This window comes from Sturnira hondurensis, unplaced genomic scaffold (genome assembly GCF_014824575.4).
Source record: "Sturnira hondurensis isolate 20B ecotype Veracruz unplaced genomic scaffold, ASM1482457v3 Scaffold0004068, whole genome shotgun sequence".
NCBI classification, from domain to species: Eukaryota; Metazoa; Chordata; class Mammalia; order Chiroptera; family Phyllostomidae; genus Sturnira; species Sturnira hondurensis.
In genome coordinates, this window is record NW_028076699.1 from 6,567,212 (window position 1) to 6,585,922 (window position 18,711).

General features: G+C 34.6%; 1 protein-coding gene and 1 long non-coding RNA gene across 3 annotated transcripts in view; both read left to right on the forward strand.

The window, feature by feature from the left end:
* Positions 1-18,711, forward strand: part of NRDC (nardilysin convertase) — a 70,277-nt gene that overhangs the window by 12,044 nt on the left and 39,522 nt on the right. The window contains exons 2-6 of one of the 2 annotated variants that reach the window (XM_037043294.1): positions 3,435-3,774; positions 7,405-7,538; positions 8,436-8,505; positions 8,662-8,743; positions 9,561-9,714. In XM_037043294.1, coding sequence (XP_036899189.1) covers positions 3,435-3,774; positions 7,405-7,538; positions 8,436-8,505; positions 8,662-8,743; positions 9,561-9,714 — 780 coding nt within the window. The remainder of the gene's footprint in view (positions 1-3,434; positions 3,775-7,404; positions 7,539-8,435; positions 8,506-8,661; positions 8,744-9,560; positions 9,715-18,711) is intronic. The other variant, XM_037043293.1, reaches the window with a different exon arrangement.
* Positions 10,680-14,090, forward strand: LOC118985002 (uncharacterized). The gene is made up of 2 exons (XR_005066025.1): positions 10,680-10,787; positions 13,815-14,090. It is a non-coding gene; the product is annotated as an uncharacterized LOC118985002 (long non-coding RNA).

Here is an 18,711-nt window from a genome sequence, read left to right on the forward strand (position 1 = left end):
ATCTAGGTCATCATAAATTTGCAATTGTTTTAGCTTTCAATATCTTTGCCTCATAATTTTTTTCTATTTATGCATATTTTGGATTTTTTGTTGATTAGGACTTCTGATAAATACAGTGTTGAATAGAAGTGATGATAGAGAGCATTTTGTCCTTGACTGATTTAAATGGATTTGATGTTGACTTATGGAAGTTAATCCTCTATAAAGCAAAGGGCTTCTTTGTGTGTGTGTGTTCTAATTTGTTAGGGAGTGGGTTTGGAGTTTTTACTAAATTATTATTATACAATAATTTAATATAATGGATGTTTTTATTTCAAAAGATAGAAAAAGTATAGACATTATAGATTAAGGTGTGAAAGTTCTTTGTATGCTGCTCTGTTTTTATTTCCACATGCATATTTATATATATATATATATGTATATATATATATATGGTAACAGTGTATATATTGTGTATATATATATACATATAATATAATAGTAATATATTACTGTTACATTTGTTTCATATTCTTTTGTTTACTATAACTTTATATACATTAACAAAAAAATTTTAAAGATTTTACTTATGTTCTAGAGAGAGGGAAAGGGAGGGAGAAAGAGAGGGAGAGAAACATTAATCAGTTGCATGTTGCACAGCAACTGGAAACCTGGCCCACAACCCAGGCATGTGCTCTTACTGGAAAGTGAACTGGTGACCTTTTGGTTTGCAGGCTGGCACTCAACCCACTAAGCCATAGCAGCCAGGGTGTCTTTGTATACATTTAACATGTACATGTGTACTCATAATATTTATATAAAAACTAGGTATTAAAATATATAGGGAGGTTAAGAATAATATAAGAAATGGAGAAGCCAAAAATTTTATATGTAAGACCCATGGACATGAACTAAAGCATGGGGGCAGTGGGTGGCAGGTGGTGGGCAAAGGAGGGGAATGATGGTGGGAAAATAAAGGAGAGAAGAAAAATGGGACAACTGTAATAACATAATAAAATGTACTTAAAATATTTTTTTTAAAACTAGGTGTTAGATTGTTATGTGATATTTTGTTTCACCTACTTGATTTTAGGTATGTATTATATCCTAGGTCTTTTTTAGGAGCAACAAATGCTTTCTTTTTCTTTTAAAGATTTTATTTATTTATTTTTAGGGGGAGGACAGGGAAGGGAAAAAGAGAAAGAGAGAAACATCGATCAGTTGCCTCTCACAGGTGCCCCTACCAGGGACTGAACCTGCAACCTAGGCATGTACCCTGACTGGCATCAAAATGGTGACCTTTAGCTTTGCAGGAGGATACCCAATCAACAGAGCCACACTGGTCAGGGCAGCAAATATTTCTTAAATGTTTCCCAAGTGCTAAGCAGTGTCTTAGGTACTGCTGATTTAGCTGTGGAGAAAATTAAGACCTGCCCTCCAGGTTAACAGTCTAATGGTACACACACAGGTGAAAAAAAAAGTCAGGTGATAAGTGGTGTGGAAATGTTAAAGCAGGATAAGAGAGAGGATAGACATTGACTGGGGTGCTGTTTTAGATAGTATGGTTAAAAAAGTTTCTGAAAAGGTAGCATTTCAGCAAAGGCTTGAAAGACATGGAACAAACTTGCAAATGCTGGATCTGGGGCAAAAGCCTTAGGGCTGAGGCAATGGCAAGCACAAAGGCCCTGGTATAGGAGCCTGTTTGAAATGTTCAAGACACAACAGTAAAATCATTTGGTCAGAACAAAGCAAAGGAGGAGTGATGGGAAAGGAGGTTGGACCAGATTATACAGAGCTGTCTAGGCCCTTGTAAAGATTTTGGATTTTGTTCTAAGCATGAAAGGGAAGCTATCGATGGTTTTTGAAAAGAGAAACAGCTTTGTACTAGTTTGTTAGGGCTGCCATAACAAAATACCACAAGACCGGGTGGCTTAAACAACAGAAATTTATTTTCTTACGGTTCTGTAGGCTAGAAGTCCAATATGGAGGTGTCAGGTTTGGTCTCTTCGAGGCCTGTCTTTGGCTTGCAGATGGCTACCTTCATGCTGTGTCCTCATGGCTTTTTATGTGTGTGCAGACACATCCAATGTCTGTATGTCTAAATTTCTTGTTACAAAAACACCAGTCAGATAAGATTAGGGCCACTATAATGGTGTCATGGTAACTTAATCACTTCTTTACAGGCCCTATTTCTAATGCAGTCACATTCTGAGCTACTAGAGGTTAGGTCTTCAACATAAGACTTTTAGGAGAACACAGTTGAGACTATCACATGCCTGATCTTTCTTCACGCTGCTGAGGATAGACTTGAGGTGTGTGTGGCGGGGGTCCAAGGAGTAAGCCGGAGTATTGAGGTTATTTCAGTGTGATTTTTGATATGGAAAGGAGGGAAGTACACATACTCATTCTTCTCCAGTCTCCTTTTTTGTCTTTTTTTGTACATTATTTTCCCAGTTTGCTAGATGAACTTTTTTCTTCATCTTTAAGGCTCAAATTAAGTGTTTACCTCTATCATTTTGTAATGTACTGGCTTAATTGTATAATATTGTACTAGGCATTAATACCCGATGGAGAGGAATGTGGGTTTATTTTTTAATACAGTATGATACCTGATACATTAAATGCTAAGTACATGCTTATAGAATAACACATGTAAAAATGGGTATATGCAGGAGAAGTTTGTAGTATGAACCCAGTAATCAAACTGGCATGGCAGTTTTACTAAGTAGCATGGATAATCATCATCTCGCAGGGCTACCAGTCTGTGGGGGTTTTTTAGTCAATAAAAGTAACCTTATGACTTGTATAAAATATCAAATACGTTGTACCAGAGGGAATCAACAGAGTTTAAATATGTGAGATTTTACTTTAATATTTAAGTTGGCATACCTGCACTGTATATTGAAGGGTATGTTTCTCTTAAGTTTTCTGGTATGGTAGAATGCTTGTTAAATACTTACAAACTAAAAAAATAGTAAGGTAGGCTTAGTGGTGACTTTAACTAGTAAAATTTTTACTTCTAAGATTTGGTTTTTGAATAAGGAAATATATTTTCATAGTTCAAAATTTAAAAATACAATCAGGTTACATAAAATATACACTGTATACAGTGGTGGGCAAACGGACACTTATAGTTGAGAGTATGCAAAACAATTTATTCTTGTATTATTAATACATCACTTTTGATACAAACAACTGTGAACCTACTTTTCCCTACCACTGTATGTAAAATATAGTGTAGTATCTCTCTCATCCTGTCTCTCCAGCTACTTAGAAACTGATAAGCTGTTTTGATATTCTCCATCCAGAAGCAGCCAATTTGACTAGTTTAAAATAATGTTGGTTCTGCTGCATGTACTTGAATTTTAAAAAAAATTCTGCTAAGCTGATCACTTGTAATGGTGTAGTGTAATGAACTGCTGACTCAAATGTAATTTTTTTATTTCTCTTTTTAGATACATCAAATTACGAAATGGTTTGCAGGCACTTTTAATTTCAGATCTAAGTAATACGGAAGGTAAAGCAGGAGATGCAACAGATGATGAGGACGAAGAGGAAGAGGAAGAAGATGAGGATGATGACGAGGAGGAAGACGACGATGATGATGATGACGACGACGATGATGATGAAGATTCTGGAGCCGAAATAGAAGATGATGATGAAGAGGGTTTTGATGATGAAAATGAATTTGATGATGTTGATGAACATGATGATGATGATCTTGATACTGAGGATAATGAATTGGAAGAATTAGAAGAGAGGGCAGAAGCCAGAAAGAAAACCACTGAAAAGCAGGTGTGGATCATGTCTATTTTATCTTTTTTCTAACTTGGTATTTCTTTGGGATAAGTTCTAAACTTGCGTTTTCTTTCTTTCTTTCTTTTCTTCTTTTAATCCTCACCAGAAGACATTCTTGTTGATTTTTAGAGAGAGGGGAAGGTAGGGAGAGAGAGAGGGAGAGAAACCTTGATGTGAAAGAGAAATACCAATTGGCTGCCTTCTTCACATGCTCCAACTGGGACTGAACCTGCAGTCTAGGCATGTGCCCTGACCCGGAATCAAAACCACAACCTTTGGTGTATGGGATGTCACTTCAACCAACCTAGCCACACTGACCAGGGCTGTTTTATTTCTTAATGACAAAAACGAAGTCTATATCTCTTTTTAAAAAGATTTTATTTATTTATTTTTAGAGAGAGGAAGGGAGGGAGAAAGAGAGGGAGAAAAATGTCAGTGTGTAGTTTCCTCTTCTGTGCCCATCACTGGGGACCTGGCCTGCAGCCCAGGCATGTGCCCTGACTGGGAATTGATTCGGTGACCCTTTGGTCCACGGGCCGGCACTCAATCCACTGAGCTACACCAGCCAGGGCAGAAGTCTGTATCTTTTGATCTTTAGCAAAGGTCTCTTTCTTCTGCATAAAGATTACATTAATAAATATTTTGCTCTGATTAGAAAAGTGACAGATGTTTATTATAAAAATAAATAGAAAATAAAGAAAAACAAAATATAAATCACCCATACTCAAAACTCTTAGAGATAATCACTGGTAAAATTTGAATTTATGTGTACATTACATGTTTTAAAACAAATGCTAGGAGGTGAGGATTTGCATACTTTTTAGCCTGAGACAGAGGACTAAGAGAGTGCTTTATCTCTGGAGAGACTGGAAAAAGAAAAAAAACAGGGTTAGTGTAGATTCGTGGGCCTATAGTTCTATGAGTCTTCATATTGGTAATTTCTATCTAGGTAATGGAATGCGATTTATCTCCTTTGGTGAGAAAGCACCAAAAGTGTGGATAGCTTAAGTAAATTGGAAGAATTGAAATAGAAATGGGGAGTTGAGCTTAGTTAGTGTGATATATAATAACAACCAATAGATAAAGAGGATTATTAGAGAGAATTTCCTTCTCGATATCTTTTTTTAAATTACTTTATTGTTGTTCAATTATAGTTATCTGCATTTCTCTTGACATCTTTAAAAATTTTTTTAATTGATTTGAGAAAGAGAACAAAACATTGATTTGTTCCATTTATTTATGCATTGATTGATAGATTCTTATATGTGCCCTGACCAGAGATTGGACCGCAACCTTGGTGTATCCAGACGCTCTAACCAACTGAGTTACCTGCCAGGGCCTTCTTTGCATGTTTTGAAAAATGGCTTCATTTTGCAGTAGGGCATACTTAAATTAGAGGATAATATTTTGTAGGCATCACAATAGAATTGATCGGCAAATGTTTGCTAAAGCTAGTTTTGTATCTGAAAACACTGGTTCAGCTGTCTGCCACAAGGAAAGCCAACCTCATGAGACAGGTGCTGGTGCAAAAGGAAAGAGGTTTATTCAAGTGCTGTGTGACCTGGGAGAATGGTTGACTCCCATCTCAAAGACCAACCCCCCTTCTCAAACTCCCAGTAATTACAGGGATAGGGAGGGGAGGGCTTTTTTTCTATACAGTCATCCTGCTAGCTTTCAGTGTGCTGCAGTCCTGTCCATTATCTTTCTAGCTTTTGATGCACTCAGGCCCTGTCCATTCATTTTTCTAGCTATTGGCATAGTCAGTATAAGAACCTCCCGCTGCTGCCATCTTGGCCAATGGGGGAGACTCGCCAATGGGGGAGACTCCTCAATGGGGCAAGTCTGGACTATAACTGGACTGTGGAGGTAACAGTTTGTTGAATATTGATAGTACATTTAACATGGTATAGCCCACATACAAATGAATAATATTTCAGATTACTAAACCTAAAATCTAGATGTCAGATGTATTAGTAGATGTCAGATGTATTAGACTGTAAAGTGGTCAGTCCTCAAAGATATGAAGGCATGAGATACAAGTAATAGATAGGTTTTAAATAAATCATTTGACAGTCAGTCTTCCTAGAAAATTTTTAAAGAAGATTATGCTAGTTCTTTTTTTTTTTTAATCTTTAGAAGGGAAGGGAAGGGAAGGAGAGAAATATCAATGTATGGTTGCTTCTGGTGCATCCCCTGCTGGGAACTGGCCCCTGCTGGGAACTGGCCTGCAACCCAGGCATGTGTCCTGACGGGGAATCGAACCGCGATCATTTGGTTCGCAGGCCTGCACTCAATCCACTGAGCTACACCAGCCAGGGCTATGCTAGTTCTTTAAGTTGGTGGGGGGATTGAATCTTATTTGCCACTTCCTATTCAGATGATGAGTTTTGGGGTAGCATGATAGGCCAAGTGGTTTTAGCTTGGAAAACTAAAATACTGGGGGGGGAAAATGCATAGAAGTGCCACTTGATACTAAGGTCTTTATAAATAAATTGAGAGTCAGTAAATTCACTTTAATTTAAAATAGATCTCATAATTCCACATAGATTATTAATAGTTAGAATACTAATAATCAGGAAACTTGAGTTCTAATTCTGGCTCTGTCCTAATCTTTCTGGATGATCTTAGGCCTTTTCATTTTCTGATTTCTAAAACTGGATTAGATTACATAACTTTCGAGATCCATTTTAGCACTAATACTGATTAAGTGTTATAACTTTATAACTGAACATTCCCTATCTGTAAGTTTCTTCCTATATCTATTAGTGGTTTTTCTTCTGCTTTGGAGTTCTTTATATCTTCTGTCAATTGATAAGCAAAACTTGCGTTAAATTTAAAAAATTGTCTTGACAGCCAATTTTACTGTCAAGACATGATAAAATATCGTAGGTTTATATACCAATTGTGAACTTCTTTGATAAATGAGGATGTGCATCCAGCATTTTTGCTATTCCTTTTCATTTTGCTTCTGTGGATCAAACTCTAAATGTTTACCTCTTCTGGAAGCAGCAAGGTCAGATTCTAATGATCATTTAAAAAGTGGCTTAGATACTGCTTTTCTTTTTTGAGTACTCAGTACAGTATATTCCTTCATAAACTTTTGATAGCTAATTGTCTGGATTTTATTAGAAAGGAACCTAATGTACTTTGAAGAGATGATCAAATTGTTTTGATTCCAATTCAGTGGGTACAGTAGTGAAAGGAAAGATCCCATGATTATAACAATGAAAAATAGTTTATAGTAATTGAATCAATGTCTGTAAAAGGGAGATAAAGTAGCCTAGATAAGAGGTGGCTTAAAAATTGGATAGGGTTTTGCAGTGGTTTTATGATTTGATTTTTATTTGAAAAATGAGGTTCACAGTGAGAAGGAAAATATGTTGCGGCATTGGAGAACATTTATTTCATCAAGATGTTAACTACTTTTCTGGGTCATTGTTTTTGTCCCCCTATATTTTTTTCCTCCCAAAAGGAAGTTGTTCTTTATCTGAGGGTTTTGAGAAAGTAACAAGATTGAAATTTAAGTGTGATAAATACTGAATTATGATTTGTTCAGGGCTTTCTTAAGTGAATTCTCAAGTATGAATTTCTTGGGAAGTAATTCTCAAGTATGAATTTCTTTTCTAGCAATCGCAGAGCCTGTTTTTGCTGTGGTCAGAGCTGACTGATAGACTGTGGTCTAAGTCAACTTATAGGAAAATGTCTTCAACCCTGCTGGTCCAGACAAGAACTCTTTATGGGGTAGTTCGAGCTGAAAGCAGGTTAGGCATCTACTAAATATCACAGGACAGGTTAGCCTGTGGTTTGAAGAAGTGGCTATTTCCTAATGTTTTAACTAAGATTACATGCCTAAGTCTTTAAAATATCAAACAGTATCAAGTGAGGCAGTTTGATACTTCTGAAAACATATTTTCATTTTCTCACACACACATTTTACATCATGTTCATGCTATTTTTTAAAAGCTCTCTTTCTAAGAGGATAACCATTTTCCCAAATAATCTGTGTCACCAGAGGTATTAACCCTTTAAAACTGACATTTGTAAAATTTGGGAAAGTTAATAATTCAACTTCCTATCCTCAGTGATTTTAAATGCACTGTTTTTCTCTCATTTTTTTGTGTCTTTTAACTTACAATGACAAATGGTATGCCTTAATCATTTTTTTAAAGTACATTTTGTTGTACCTCTTGACCATGTATTTTGGTAAAAACTCTGGTTTTCCCAAGGTATGGAAAATTACTATCAGTAGACATGTAATGTATCCTATATATCTTCAATAAGAAGTGAAGAACTAAAAAACCTCTTTAAAGTTCAGTTCTGTATTGCTTTAATAACTCTTTATTTTCTTTTTTAATCATTTAGTTTTCTTTGTTAGATATTTTCTTAACATGTTATTTTATGCCCTGTTTTAATAAAAACGAAATTTTCTGAGTAGCATTGAGAAATTTTACATCTAGTAACTGAGTTGCTGAACAAAGAGCCCTTTAATTGCTTAGTGATTTTAGAGATAATCTATAGATATATTATGCTGCAGACTTCTGAAATAATAAATTAGGAAACAAACTTGGGTCAGAACTCTGAAATGCTGACACAAAATGCTATTTCAGTAGCCTGGCCAGTCCCTCTTCCCTTTTTTCTGTTTCTGCTTTTTCCCTTAGGTCTACACCTGTTCAGCATTTGGCAGGATGGCAAGAGGAGAAGCAGCAGGGTGAAACTGACACAGTTCTGGTGAGTTTCACTTTGCTGCTCCTCCTGATTATCAGGGAAAGAATTATGTTACTTTCAATTGGAAAACTTCCATCTCTGAGTGAATCCTTAAGATGAGATCTCAGTATTATTCCTTTAGTATTGACTCACTGTTTGTATATGTTCTACTTACTACAGTCTGCAGCTGCGCTTTGTGTTGGAGTTGGGAGTTTTGCTGATCCGGATGACCTGCCTGGGCTGGCACACTTTTTGGAGCACAGTAAGATCTTTGTAAAATATCATTCCTGGGGTGTTCTTCCTCTAAATTTGTATGAGTTGATTTCAAAGATAACTAACTGGCCTATGTTTAATGAGAGAAAAGGCTAAGAAAAATATCTTTATGAATAATCACAGGTGAAAACTTAATTTTTATCTTCTTTAGTGTATTTGTTTTGAGGATTAGAATGAAACCACTTAGAAAATGTTTTGAAAATGTAGATTTTATTATTATTCAGGTATTATTTAGGAGACAGTTGTCAGTCTCCAGGAATTTAGACTATAGCCTTGGGGGCAGTCTGTTCCATGGTTAGCCAGACCCTAAGATGTCATAGCATCAGAAATACAGAAAATGGAAAGAAAGGCATGATTAATAAAAAACAAAATAGACAATATTCAGTTTAATGTGTATCTGACTAAAACCTATGTAAATGCTATACAGTTATACTTAAATTTGTATTTTTTTCTGAATTACTTGTTCTTTATATTTCCAGTTTTCTAAGCTATTTTATGGTAAATTCACTTTAAGAATTTTTATATAACATTTAATCTACATATATGTTTATATTTTACATTTTAACCTTTTAACAAATAAATCATTTATTTTTTCCTTAAAAATAAAATGTTTAGTTTTTGAGTTTAAAATATATGAGCATTAGAGAAAATTGTAAGAAGTATAATAAAGAATTATCCAGACATAAATGTTGTTAATGTGTTGATATTACTTCTTCCATTTTTTTTACATACGAGAAATTTCTTCCTTGATAGTAAAAACATTGTCTATATTTTTATGTCCTGTGACTTTGTTTTCTTCCACTTAGTGGTATTCATGGGTAGTTTGAAATATCCAGATGAAAATGGTTTTGATGCCTTCCTGAAGAAACATGGGGGTAGTGACAATGCTTCAACTGATTGTGAACGTACAGTCTTTCAGTTTGATGTCCAGAGAAAATACTTCAAGGAAGCCCTGGATAGGTAACTGACTCAAAATGTATTTTTATTTTAATTATGTAGTGGCACCATGCAGATTGAAATATTGGACATTGTTCTATGGTATTTCTTTTCAAGCAGTACTCTAATTCTGTAGAAGTGTGAGAATACTTTATTTGGAGAAAAGAACAAAGTACTTAAATACATCTTGATCCTTATTCTATAAACTTAGTTTTGTATTAAAGATTTAACTGAATCCCTAAACACATTTTGAGTTCTGTAAATAATGTATTCTGGAAAACAGAGAAGCACTAGAGATAAGATTGTCCCCGATTTTGTAATCTAGAGATAACCAAGCTAATGTTTTGGTATATAAGTATCTGTATTTTTACTATATATTGGATTATATTGTTACACCCTTTTATGTTTTTAAACAAGGTGTATCATTTTTAAATCATTATATAATTTATAAAACATAATTTTAAATGATTGTATATTATTTTCATTGTATAGATATACCAAATGTACTAAACCAGTTACATATTATTGGACAGTTGAGTTGTTTCCAGTTTTTAGTATTGTAATGTTGTGATGAATATCCTATTCTTTGCCTACATTGTTAATTATTTCTTTTAATTAAGTTCTAAGAAGTGAAATTGCTGAGTATATTTGCATGCATATTTTAAGGGTTTTTTGATAAAATGTTTGATATTCATGGCAAAATTGTTTTCAAGAAAGTTCATATCAATACATTAGTAGAGGGTTTTGTTTTGTTTTGCTTTTAACTCTTACCTAAGGACATGCTTATTAATTTTATTTTATTTTACTTTTTTATAAGATTTTATTTATTTTATGTTTAGAGAGGGGAATGGAGGGAGAAAGATAGGGAGAGAAACATCAGTGTATGGTTGCCTGTCCTGTGCCCCCTACTGTGGACCTGGCCTGCAACCCAGGTGTGTGCCCTGGCTAGGAATGGAACTGGCTCCTTTGGTTCACAGGCCAGCACTGAATCCCTGAGCCACAATAGCCTGGGCCATATGTGTGTTTTTACAATATTTTATAGCTGTTTTTACTTGTATACATAAGGACATATGCACAGCACATACACTTGATACTCTGTTTATGTAATTAAACATTTAATTTCAAAATAACAAACAAAAGAATAGAGACAAAAGAAATCAATGAAGGCAGTACAAATGATACCCAAGATTAGTTTTTCTATAAATTTAGAAAAGCAGGAATATTTTGAGAATGACTGCATGTTTGTTCAAAGTTCTCAGCTCTCAAGGTTTACAAAATCCAAACAAGTCTTCATACATGTGAAAAAATCTTAAACAGTAGACAAGTTGAATTCTCAAGTTGAAATCTTAAGCAATAGACCAAATATAAAGAAAGAAAAAAATCCACTTCATTGGAAAAAAGAATAGGCAAAAGATATGTTGAATAAATTCTGACCACCTGAGAGATGATAAAATTTGGTGTAAAGTGTAAAGAACTTGTTTCATTTCTTCTTAAAGAGGTTGTTAGTTGGAGTCATTCAAGAAACCAGATGGACACAGAGAGCTGAGGAGCAGGTTTATTAGTGGGGGAAAAAGAGGGGAAAGTGGAGCCAACCCAGGCAGGTTGGGGAGCCAACCAAGGAAGGTGAAAACTCACTGGGTTGTTCTTAGGGAAGGATTTTTAAGTGCAAAAACCCGCAGAGGGTAACTGGTTGGGGTGTCAGAGTCTGATTGGCTAGAGCTGGTTGCTGGTTGCCATTTCTGCTGACCATTGTTCTTGATACATCTTGTCAGCTTTGGGTTAAATTTGCATCCTGTTATGCCGATAGGCCAACCCCAATCTTTGCCCAGCATCTGTTTGTCCTGGGTAGGGTCGGCACACAGTTTTCCCAGGCAGGCAGTTTCCCATGGTGTAGCTTCCCACCTGGTGATTTTTCATTCCTCCTAGGCCTGCCTAGGTCTGTCAGAGTTTGTATACATTTTTTATCTAAGAACTACCTCAGAAAATCAGAAGATCTGTACACATTTATTTCTACTTGAAAATAATAATAAAGAGCCCTGGCTGGGTAGCTTAGTTGGTTAGAATGTTGTCCTGATATACTGAGGTTGTGGGTTTGATCCTTGGTCAGGACACATACAGGAATCAACCAGTTAGTGCATGAATAGGTAGAACAGCAAATCAGTTTCTCTTTTCTCTCCCTCTCTTTATCTGTCTCTTAAAAAAAAGAATCTAACAGAATTAAGAATGCTACTGAATTTAATAGGAGAAATTAAGAATATCAAATCATGACTTCATGCCTTAAATGGTAGTGGAAGAGCAGTTAAGTATTGCAGGCACTATAATAAATATAATAATAGTATACTTCTACAGTTAGTACGGAATAAAAAGTCTTTGAATCATTTGCAAACAACTTATATAGATTGTGTCAGTATTTTTTTTAAAGATTTTATTTATTTATCCTTAGAGGGGAAGGGAAGGAGAGAAGGAGAGAAATATCAATGTATGGTTGCCTCTCGTGAGTCCCCCTCTGGGAACTGGCCTGCAACCTAGGCATGTGCCCTGACTGGGAATCGAACCGTGTGGTTTGCAGGCCCGCACTCAATCCACTGAGCTACATCAGCCAGGGCAGTATTTTTTAATAGGTTGATAATATCCAATTCCCTCACACAGGTCACATTGTTTATTAGTGTATTGGACCATTTAAGTAAAAAGTTGAGGGAATGACTGAATTTTTACTCTGGTAAAGTAAATGAGAATGGAAGCTGCTTTTGCCCTGGTGACATTTTCTAATTTCAATAAATATGAACTTTTTAAAATAAGTATTTCAGGGTGAGGGCCAGAAACAGCAAAACCCAGAACATTCACGAAGAGTGGTATCTAATAGGAGACCCTCTTCATAATAAGCTGGGACTCCAATGGCTTCACCCTCAGGTTGAAGAAATGGATAAGCCATCTTGAGGAATTACAACCTAGTTTCGAAATGCCCGAGTCTTCTGGAGAACCTCAAGTTTTGATTGTTATTTAGCATGGTCCAGAACTGTTACTGTTCTCTGATGTCTGATAGAAGCAAACATAAATCCTCTCAAAAGGATTCATCCCATGCTTTACATTATTCCAATAGTTTTTAAAGTAAAATGACCAGCATGCAGTCACACATAAACAGGCACACAAGAAAACAACAATGTAAATGAGAAACATAACAAAAAAAGGTTTCTAATGCCTTAGAAATCTTAAGTATTTGAATGATTAGACATAAATTGTAAAAGTGATTATCTTTTATATTTTCAAAGAAATAAGAGATGAGTTTAAATACAATTTCAAGGAATAAGAAACTATAAGATGTGACCTGTAAGATCTGAAAAATAAAAGTAATAAAGAACTTTTAAAATTAATTTTTTTAATTTATTGATTTTTAGAGAGAGAGAGAAGAAAAAAAAACACTGATTTGTTCCACTTATTTTTGCATTCATTGGTTGCTTTTTGTGTGTGCCCTGACTGGGGATCAAACCCACAATTTTGGCAAATTGGGTCAATGCTCTACCCTGTCAGGGCAAAAAGAACATCTTGAATTGAGATGTGATTATTAAAATCGAAAACCTAATACATTTGGGGAATCTTGAAGGCCATATATGTGCCTACAGTTGTGTCAGGTCTGGGGTAGTATGCATGCTCAACAAAGATCTGAAAAGGCCTTAAGATCTTACTTTGGCTGACCTTGAGTCTCTGTGAAAGCAGGAAGTGATGGCTACAGCAATAAATGCTGAAGGTGTGCCCCAATATTCACACAAAGCCCCTCGGCAAGGCTGGGAGACTTACCAATTATAGGCATTTAAGATAATCTTTATCTTAAGCTAAACTAAACCTGTCAAAGCTAATCTAAGCTAACCAAACCTGTCAAAGAACACAGACTTCACAGAATTAGTTTAAGAAAGGCTCTGTATGTATAAACAGTAACAATAACAATCAACAATAACAACAAACCTTGAAGAGGGAGAAGAATCTTGATTTTCAGAGTTGCCACATTATATTATTTAAAATGTTGTTTTCAACAGAAAATTACTAGAGGTGCAAAGTATGGGCGATAAACAGCAGTCACTATAAGCTGTCCTTAAAAAGCACAGATTCTGAACTTACTAGACAAAGAGTTTAAATTAGCTATTTTAAATATGTTCAGACAACTAAAGAAAACTAAGAACTAACGGAAAGTATGAGAATGATGTCTCACTAAATACAGAATATCAGTAGATACTCATTAATAAATAGAATCAAATAGAAATTCTGGAGTTGAAAAGTATAACTGAAATGAAAAATTTATAGAAGGGATCAACAGCAGGTGTGAGCTACCAAAGTAAAAGTCAACAAACTTGAAGATAGGTCAATTAGAATTACCTAGTCTGAGGAAGAAAATTTTTAAAAATGAATTAAAATAAAGAGCCTCAGAGAGTTGTGGGATACCATTAAACATAGTAACATGGGCATCATGATAGTTCCAAAAAGAAAATGAGAAAGGGGTATTGAAGAAAATTCTTGAAGACGTAATAGCAAACTCTTCCCAAATTTGTTAAAAGACAAAAATCTGCATAGTCAAGAAGCTCAACAGATTCCAAGAAGGATAAAACAATAATATACACAATAGGATGCATTGTAATCAAACTATCAAAAGCCAGATATAAAGAGAATCTTGAAAGTAGCAAGAGAGGAGCAGCTTGTCTCATACAAGGTAATCTCAATAAGGTAAATAGCTGATTTCCCAACAGAAACCATGGAAGTAAGAGGGCAGTAGTTGGGGTCAGGGGCAAAAAAATAAGAAGGCAATAGTACGACATAAAATGCTGAAAGAAGAATACTATCAATTAAGAATTCTATATCCAGCAAAAACATCTCTCTAAATAGAGAAATTAAGACAGTAAATTAAAATTTATCACTAGCAGATCTTCCCTGTATGATATATTAAGTGGAGTCCTTCATACTGAAATGAAAGGACACTTAAATCTACACGAAGAAATAAAGTGCACTGGTAGAGGTAACTACATAGGTAAATATTAAAGATAGTATATACTTTTTGTAAATTTTTCTTCTATCTGATTTAAAAGACAACTGCCTATACAATGTAAAAATTATAAATCTCTTTTGATAGGTATATACTGTATAAAGACAATTTTTATGGCAACAGCACAAAGGAGGGGAGAGAAAATATAAATAAGCAAAGTTTTTTTATTAACTTGTAATGAATTATTATAAGTTATGATGTTAAGAAAATAAAAATATAAAAGACAAGAGAATTAGAGTGGCACCCTTGAAAATACCTATTTTCACAAAAAGAAGTCAGCAATGGAGGATAAGAAGGGAAAAAAGACAAAACTTATAGAAAACAAATAGCAAAGGCAAACGTAAGTTCTTCCTTATTAATAAATTAAGTATGAATGGATTAAGCATTCCAATTAAAGGCAAGTGCTAGTAGAATGGATAGAGAAACTCAGTTCAACTATACATGCTGTCTATAAGACCATTTTAGATTACAATATACCAGTAGATTGTGAGAAAAGATATAATAAATTATATTAATTTGTTAATATATTTTATTACGTTAAAATAAATTTAATAAAAGAATAATTAAAAGAGAACTGGAGTGGCTATACTAATATCAGACAAAATAGACTTTAAGACCAAAATTGTTCTTAGATACAAAGGAATTTTATAATGATCAATTTATAAGGGTCAATTCATCAAGAAGATATAACAGTTATAAACACATTTATCTATGTGTTTATAGATAAACCCCTTCTATTTTGCTTCATGTATCTGGGGCTTAAAAAAGCCCCAGATACATGAAGCAAAAGCTGACAGAATTGAAGAGAGAAATACGCATCTCAGTAATAATAGTTGCAGATGTAAACAACTCACTTTTGGTAAAGGATAGAACAACTGGTTAAATCAACAAGAAATAGAAGGCATGAACAACAGTATAAAACAATAGACATCTATAGAGCACTCCAAATCAGAAAAAACTGCCATTCTTAAGTGCAGTAGGAATCATTCTTCTACATAGACATACAATAGATTGTTAAACAATTCCCAATATTGAAAGGTTGAAATTATACAAAATATGTTTTCTAGCTATAATGGAATAAAATGAGAAGTCAATAACAGAAAGAAAGTTGGGAAATTCTACAAATCTGTAAAAAATAAATAACACACTTCTAAATCAGTGGGTCAAAGAAGAAACAACAAAGGAAATTTAAAAATACTTAGAGACTAATGAAAACAGCATACCAAAATTTATGGGATGCATCACAAACAGTGCTCAGAGGGAAATTTATAGCTATAAACATCTCATTAAGAAAAAAGATCACAAGTCAATGATCTAAACTTTTATCTTAATTAACTAGAGAAGAAAGAACAAGCTAAATCTAAGTAAGCAGAAGGAAGGACGTTAAACCTCCAGTGGAAATAAATGAAATAGGGAATAGAAAAACAATAGGGACATTTTTTTTTAAGTTGGTTATTTAAGCAACAAATTGACAAACCTTCAACTAGACTGACCAAGAAAAAAGGTAGAGTCAGATTATTAAAACCAGATATGAAAGAATGAACATTGCTATGATCTTACCAAAACAGAAAAGAGTATAATGGAATACTGTAAATAATTATATGCCAACAAACAGATAATCCAGGTGAAATGTACAAATTTCTAGAAAGACACAAACTACTGAAACTGACTCAATAAGACAAAATCTGAGTATCTATGTAATAAGAGATTGGATTAGTAATCCAAAACTTTCCAAGTGAAAAGTAAAGACCGAGATGGTTTCACTGGTGAATTCTAGTAGGCATTTAAAGAATAATTAACGCTAATACCTCATAAGTACTTTTAAAAAAATAGAAGAAGAGGAACTTTCTAACTCATTCTAAAAAGCCGCTGTTGCTCTGATACCAAATCTAGACAATGATATCACAAGAAAACTACAGACCAGTATCTCTTATGAATAGAGAAACAGAAATCCTCAGCACAATAGTGTGAAAGTGAATGCAGCAACATATAAAAAGAATTATACACCATGTCCAGGTGGGATTTATTCCGGGAATGCAAGGTTGGTTCACCATACAAAAATCAAGGTAATATTACCAAATTAATAGATGGACAAAAGTCACATTTCAAGATATAATCTCAATGTAAACAGAAAAAATATTTTATAAAATCCATCACCCCTTCCCAATAACATACTTAAATTAAGAATAAAAGGAAATTTTCTCAGCCTGATAAAGTGTATCTATGAATAACCCACAACTAATATCATACATAATGCTGATACATGGAAAACCTTTCCCTGAAGATCAGGATCAAGATGTCAGCTATCACCATTTTTTTTAAAGATTTTATGTATTTATCTTTAGAGGGCAAGGGAAGGAGAGAAGGAGAGAAATACCAATGTATGGTTGCCTCTTGTGAGTCCCCTGCTGGGAACTGGCCTGCAACCCAGGCATGTGCCCTGACTGGGAATCGAACTGCAATCGAACCGCAATCGCAGGCCTGCGCTCAATCCACTGAGCTACACCAGCCAGGGCATAGCTATCACCATTCTGTTCAACATTGAAATAGAGGTTTGAGCTAGGGCAGTTAGACCAGAAAATGAAATGAGAAGCATGCAGATTGGAAAGAAGTAAAACTATGTTTATTTTCATATGATGTAGTCTTGTACAAACAATTCTCATTATTTGTTGAGAGTTCAAATGCTCACTAAAATTTATTTGTAATTCCAAAATCAGTATGATGCTTTTACAGTCATTTGTGGACATGTGAACAATTTTGTAAATTATTGTGAAAAGGTTGAATTGCTGACACACATTCTTAGCTGAGGTTGAACAAAGCAACACCTTACTTTTTCATTTCAGCTCTCATGTAGAAGTGCACAGTGTATGGAGGCACTAGGGGGACAGTGCACTAGAATGAAAGGAGCTCTGGCTCTGGAGCCAGTTTGATGGAATCGATGTCAGTTCTTCCCAGTTAATGTCCAATTCCAGTGATATCATAGCTGCAATCTCAGAAGATTTATTTAGTTTTAAATAGGCAAGATAATTCTAAAATTTATAAGAAATGCAGAGGGCTGAGTATAGCCAAGATACCTTTGAAGGAGAAAAATAATGAGGTATCAGGAATTGACCTACTGGATATTAAGATCTATTTTGTAGTTAGGACATTGTGATGTTCACATGGGGCTAAGCAAAGAGGTGATGGAATAGAAAAGAGACCCTGAAAATAGACTAGCATTTATGTGGACATTTGATTTTTAAATAGAGACAATATGGTACAGTCCATATTGGTGAAAGAGCTTTTTAGAGAAATGATGTCAAGCCCTGGCTGGTGTAGCTCAGTGGATTGAGCACTGGCCTGTGAAGCAAAGGGTCGTGGGTTCGATTCCCAGTCAGGGCACATGCCTGGGTTGCAGGCCAGATCCCCAGTAGGGGACACATGAGAGGCAACCACACACTGGTGTTTCTCTCCCACTCTTTCTCCTTCCCTTCCCTTCGCTCCCAAAATAAATAAATAATAAAATCTTTTTTAAAAAGAGATTACCATTTTCCTTTAACTTAAAAAATGTCATTTTATTATTTGTAACCATGCATTGGTTGAATAAAGAGAATAGGCTTATATACTTTTTTAATATAAAGTCACAGATACAGTGTATAAACAAACCATCTATCAGTGTTAATAGAATGATTAGGAGAAAATTTCTACAAAGCCTTCCTGGGATTGATAATGAAATAAGAAAGGTCAAGAAACACTGGTCTAGAAATATATCAATATATATAGGTGGTAAAACTATAAGGAAAAGCAGAGAAGTGATTACAATAATGTTCAGTATATTAACTCTAAGGATAAAGGAGATGCTAGGTGCTTCCAGAGTTCTGACAGCTGTCTATTTCTTGATCTAGGTCATGGCCACAGAGGTGTTTACCTTATAGTTATCCATTAGCCTGTATGTTTGTTTTATATGCTTTTTTGCATGGATCTTTAATTTCATGATATAAAAAGTGGTTTGT